Source organism: Pleuronectes platessa, chromosome 7 (assembly GCF_947347685.1).
Source record: "Pleuronectes platessa chromosome 7, fPlePla1.1, whole genome shotgun sequence".
Lineage (NCBI taxonomy): Eukaryota > Metazoa > Chordata > Actinopteri > Pleuronectiformes > Pleuronectidae > Pleuronectes > Pleuronectes platessa.
The window spans coordinates 5,766,214-5,772,213 of NC_070632.1; the positions used below are offsets into that span (position 1 = coordinate 5,766,214).

At 44.5% G+C, this 6,000-nt stretch overlaps 1 protein-coding gene across 1 annotated transcript in view; it reads left to right on the top strand.

Moving 5' to 3' along the window:
- Window positions 1-5,767, top strand: part of si:dkey-246g23.2 (solute carrier family 66 member 2) — a 46,851-nt gene extending 41,084 nt beyond the window's left edge. Inside the window, exon 5 of the mRNA XM_053427136.1 lies at window positions 4,617-5,767. Within this exon, the coding sequence (XP_053283111.1) occupies window positions 4,617-4,791 (175 nt within the window). The 3' untranslated portion in view covers window positions 4,792-5,767. The remainder of the gene's footprint in view (window positions 1-4,616) is intronic.
- Window positions 5,768-6,000: the final 233 nt, after the last annotated feature.

A 6,000-nucleotide genomic window follows, 5' to 3' on the forward strand; every position in this document is an offset into this window, starting at 1 on the left:
ACAGCACTCGCTCAATCCACAGCACAATTACCAAGTGGCCCACATACGGCACAGTCATCCCACCGTGCAATCAAACCTCCCCCCCGCTCTCATTCTCCATCGCTCTCTCCTTGTCCTATGGTTGGCTTCGTTTCTCACCCCTCTCCACATTTATCCCCGTCCACCTAGCCAGGCCGACGTCGTCATCCATCTCTCGTCATTCTCCTCCAACTTCCGTCCTCTTCTCATCCATCTCCGAGCTCCCCCATCTCCCTCTCCAGCCCTAAAGGGCCCCGTTCACTATTTAACCCTTTCCTCTCTCATCTCTTTCCACTTAGCTCGGATGAAGGTGTCAGGTCAGTAGTGATCAATGAGAGGTGTGTCCGGGCTGAGCTGAGAGTGAGTCAGCGTGAGTGCATGTGTGTGCATGAGTGTGTTTGTGTGTGAGTGTGTGTTTGTTCTGGTTTTAAAATGAAGCAAATGCACAATTTCACGGTTTGCATTTTCCGTCTCTCTCTCTCTCTCTCTCTCTCTCTCTCTCTCTCTCTCTCTCTCTCTCGCTCTCTCTCTGTGTGTTTTTGTGCAATTTAAAGCAAAAGGTCACACGTGCTGGTTGATGGATACGTGTGTGCGCATCTGTGTGTGTGTGTGTGTGTGTGTGTGTGTGTGTGTGTGTGTGTGTGTGTGTGTGTGTGTGTGTGTGTGTGTGTGTGTGTGTGTGTGTGTGTGTGTGTGTGTGTGTGTGTGTGTGTGTGTGTGTGTGTGTGTGTGTGTGTGTGTGTGTGAGCCGGTCGCTCAGTCAGGATTCTCAATCAATACCGTAATCACTCCTTCCCCCTGTGGACACTGGAGGCTTCCCTCAGGCCCAAGTTCAGTTGTTTGTTCTGTGTCTTTCATCAGCTGTCCACCGAGTCACGAGTCACGAGTACTGACGTCTCTGACAGACGGAGCTTCATGAGACTAGAATGACAAACAACAGACGGTAAAATGAGGAAATGGCGTGTTTGTTTGTTTGTGTGTGTGTTTGTGAGTCTGTGTCCATTCCTCTGCTTCTTCACAGATGACCTGCCCTCCTTAATTACAATGAAAATGACTCATCTGCATTAATGGTGTTTGAAGTCTCTTGAGAAAAGAAATTAGCCAAAGGGGGAGCGGAGGGTTTGGGAGGGTTGAGGGAGGGCGAGTGATGGGAGAGGGAAACATAAGCATAGAGGCTACCAGAGAAAGAAAGAGGCAGAGAGGAGGGGGGGGGGGGGGGTGATGGTCTCTTGAAGGTCAGAGGGCTGCAGAAGGACAGAGGAGCCATTGTTCAGTGTGATACTAAAAGTGTGAGGTGTAAAAAGGTCTGTCACAGCTCCAGGCTACTTCTGTTCCTTTTTCATTGTGATATTCCCTCTGCATGTTTAAGCAGACAAGTCGGCCATCTTCAATCAAGTGATCCTCGTATTAAAGTTAAATATGACTTCGGACTTTTTCCTCTTAAAAAGCTGAAATATCTCCAGAGCGCTGTCACTGCCCTACACCAGGTTGTACTTGGTGTAAAACAAACCCATATTTCATACTGTGCCTTTAGCCTAGCCTTTAGCTTAGTCTTTAGCTTAGTCTTTAGCTTAGTCTTAAAACATAACCTTTTCCAGTCTGACTGTCGTAAATTGCTGCTGTAGGTCATAAAGACGCAGCAATATTAAAATAAGACAGTTTCATAACCAGTTAAATTCTCCTTGTTGAGGCTTTAAATTAAGGATCTGAGTAATTCATCCATTATTGCTAATCTTTGAGATTTTTTCAAAGTATATCATTAGTATACATAGGTTAGCCTTACCATTTCCAGCGGTAGTAAGGAATCCAAAATATGTCTTCACATTATTCCTTGGTGTTTATTCAGTCACCAAACTATGTTTTTCCATTCAGCATAAATTGTACTAAGTTGTATTTCAGCATTATATCTGTAATTTGAGATCAGTTGAATATTACATTTTCCAAATTTTGAAATGGTAGTTGATTTGGTATTTTATATATTCCATTATTTCAAATGTATGAAACTGAAGGATTTGTTCCTCACTCTGCTGTAAAATGATTTACCATTTGACATCATGGTGGTTCCAAGCAGCAGAAGAAGTCACGATGACTGTGTGACAGAGGCAATGAGAGCAAAGATGACAGATGAAACTGAGTAAAGAAGAAAATGGCGGGTGAGAGGAGGAAGATGAGCAGAGAGATAAAACAAGACATGTCAAGTGTAATGATGAGAAATCTGAGGGGGGGGGGGAAATACTTCAGTGGAACAAAAAAGCAAGTATTTCCCCCGAGGATCACTGGCAGCTTAGAGAGGGGGGGGGGGGGGGACACTTATTTTTTGAGCTGTTCAATCAAAACCTGGAGTGTTTACCCTGAACGTTTAAATTGTTCGGGGAGGTTTAGAGGGGGAGCCGGGGGGGGGGGGAGCCGGGGGGTAAATAGGTGGTTCATTTTTTGAATCTCATATTCAGGCGTCACCTGTTGAAGCATTGCAGTGAAATACTACATCAACGTTAACCCTGTGAATCGTGACTTTTCATGCTGACATACCGTCACTGCTTCGTCCATCACAGATCAACCTTGGTCCGCTTCACCATTTCCATTCCTGCCATCAATGGTGCTCATTATTACCTTCACCAAGGACGTTATGTTTTTATCAGCATTTCTGTTTGCGAGTCAGCAGGATTACTCAAAAAATACTGCATGAAATTTTGTGGAGAGATGGGATATGACCCAAGGGAGAAACTCATTAAATATATGAATTAGATCTGGGTAAATAGGCAGATTCAGGTAAGCTTCTGGTTGTTTTATGAGCAAAATGTTTGATTTGCAAGAGGAAGAAAGTGTTATTTTCAATATAAAAAAATTACATTGCTTTGTACAAATATGGGACGATGGTGTGGACGTTTGTGCTGGACTACTAACAAGGCCTTTCAGGAGCTGTTGGGAAAGAGGCGCACTCTTTACCCTGGACCCATTTCAGTCAGACAACTCTAAAACTTAAAAAGTTTATTTCAGCAGGAGCAGAACAGAATATATAGAAAGACTTTTTTGTCATTGTGTGATTATACAACACAATTTATAGTTCCATTTCATAAGGTGCAGAGGAAACTATTCAAATGTATAGAAAGACACAAGATAAAACATATTTCCTACAGATTGCACCAGACACAAACACATAAAAAGTAGGATTACCACGCCACCAGATATTATTACATCGATATATATGAGTATATAAGTTTATCCCATGCACTGTAAAAGCCTACAGTCTGATGCTGGGCTGGTGGAGGGGCTGATTCAACAAGCAGCAGTACAGACACAGGGCAGACGAGGCATTTACAAGAAAAAGAAGGGATTGGGATTCTTTGCAGCTTATATACATGAGGGTGTAGGTGACTGTGTATATGATGGAGGATTGTGGAGAGCGATGTCACCTGATTGGAGCAGCACAGCTCGAGTCCCTGAACTGTAGCTCACGTGCATCGGAAAGTGAAAAACTGGAGAGATTCTCCTTTAATGAGTGAACTCACGAGTGCAGACATGTCTCGATATGAAAGTGTTCAAATCCTCAGCCTGACTGTCCCAACTTTCACTTTTTACACACACTGAAGCCGTCCTTCCCAGTCAAAGTTTCCAGTCTGCAGCAGTCGGGGCTGTTCATTAGAATTCCATACCACGCGCTGTGCAAAGATTTGGTACGATTTCAAATATAATGAATATTAATGTCCTAATTTCTATGCCAGGGCCGGATTGTTTGCCACTAATGTTTCGGTTCGGGGGCCCGGAGGGAACCCGGGGGAGAGTTGGGAGTTTGACGTGACACCGCGAGGAGAGCTGAAGGATAGTGCAGGACATTCGTCCCTGAAGTCATTAGGCTGCCTCTAACCCAGAATGCACTCATCATCCATGTCTGTCCCGAAGAGGTCTCTCGCTCGGTCTCTGGTGGATTCGTCCTCTCAGCTCTGTCGCTCTCACAGCACGCCGGATAAATGCCGTCCTCTGCTCCCTCTTTGTCTCCGTCCGTCCCCTTTCCTCCCCCCCTCTGACCGACCGGTGCAGTGCTGACGGATGGCCGCGCTCCGTCCCCAGGCCCAGTCAGCTGTAATAAAAAGAATAAACCCATATCACATTCATACCTGTGGGACCTCGCCCTCCAGAGAATAAAAGAGTGGGTGGAGTAGGAGTGAGGGGGCAGAAACTGTGAAAGAGATAAAGAAACACGGCAGTAAACGAGATGACAGCAGAGAATAGGAGAGGAGACAATGGACAGAAAGTGAAGAATGGTGCAGGCGATGTAGTGAGTGATAACTGGAGGAGAACAATAAGCAGCGATACAAGGTGAAACGTGTCTCTTCTGTTCTCCACCTGCTTCTTTCTGTGAATTTTTCAGACGGCTCCTCGAGGGCTTTGTATCGGCCACAGACTTCTGTTTTCTTCAGGGTCACGGTCTTTTCAGTTTAGACCATAATCATTCCTGTGAATTGATTTTTCTCTGCTCCATATTTTCCACGTTTGGACCTTCTCATCTCACCCTTGGCCAGAAAGGTAACTCCTCCTTTACGATAGACCTTATTAACTCTATCCCCCCCCCCCCCCCCCGTTGTGTTTTCTTCCTCCAGTGTGAAGATGGTGCTGCTGTGGACGGCGGGCGACGTCTTCAAGACCGCCTACTTCGTGCTGAGCGAAAGCCCTTCTCAGTTCTGGGTGTGCAGCTCGGTCCAGATCCTGATCGATGCGGCCATCCTCCTCCAGGTGCCCTTCTACACCCAGGACACACGGGTCAAGCTCGGCTGAGCCCACGTGTTTCTCTGGGCTTTTTAAAAAAACAACCGGAACTGAAAGAGGAGAAGCAGAGTGCCAGAACATGGTGGAAAAACCAAAGTCCATGTGTAGATTAGTTTTGGAAGTCAGGCTTTTAGTAAAATATTTTCTCTAGTATCATGCAGAACCAACCAAAGAACCATTAAATCAACAAGATTTTTTTAAGTCACTTTTCTGCAGCCCTGCACTGGAATCTACTGCTGATGAGCCTCCTGATTCCCACTCCACACCTCTCCGATGGTCCTCATGATATATTGTGTGTGTTTGTGTGTTTGTGTGTGTCTATGTGCCAGCGTGTTGGCTTGCTTAGTTGTGCGTCTGCACCCACGATTGATTTTTGCTGTTGGCATCCAGCACCAAGCCAAGGCCACAGAACGAACAGCAGGCCACGGTGACTTCTGAAGATGGGTCGTCCATCTGTGGTACGACTCTGCTCACGTGGTTTGACTCACAAAGCACCGCACGTCTGTTTCCAAAGAACACGTGAGGACGCCGCCATGTTTTCACTTTACCTCACAAAATCCTTTGCAGACGCCAAATAACATGTCAGACATGTTTCTTTATAAAAGATATGAAAATGTTACTGAATATATTGTTATATAAAAGGAAAATTACATATTTCTTTAATGTTTATTTTTGTCTAGAAAAGTCTGGAGTACCCTTTATCCCAATATCTCAAAAATAACTTTAAACCCTATTTTATCGGTATCATCAAACAATAATCATTTACTTAACCTTGTTATCTTTTGGGAACACTACCAGAGCTCCCAATACACACATGGAAGAGTGTGAAACTGGAGATTGGCAAATGTAAATAAGTGAATATTTTAAAGACTTAGTAATTAAGGACTATATAAAGCGGACAAAGATCAGCACCTGATTACTGATTGGTTTATTGATTATTTTTAGCCTGCGCCCGATTCCAACCAGAATACCCCCCCCCCCCCCCCCCCCCTTTCTGACCGCTCAGGTACTTTGCACACACTCCCTCACTTGAGACCATTTACTTTCTCTTCCATGGCACGTGATGCTCCTCCTGCTGGTGCCATTTAAAGTATTGATCAGATTAAAAGCATCTTCATTAACCCGGAAATATTAACATATATTAACTTCCGTAACTAATTAACTAATTAAAAATCTTCAATCATCCATATTAACTTCCTTAAATTGCAAATACTTTAT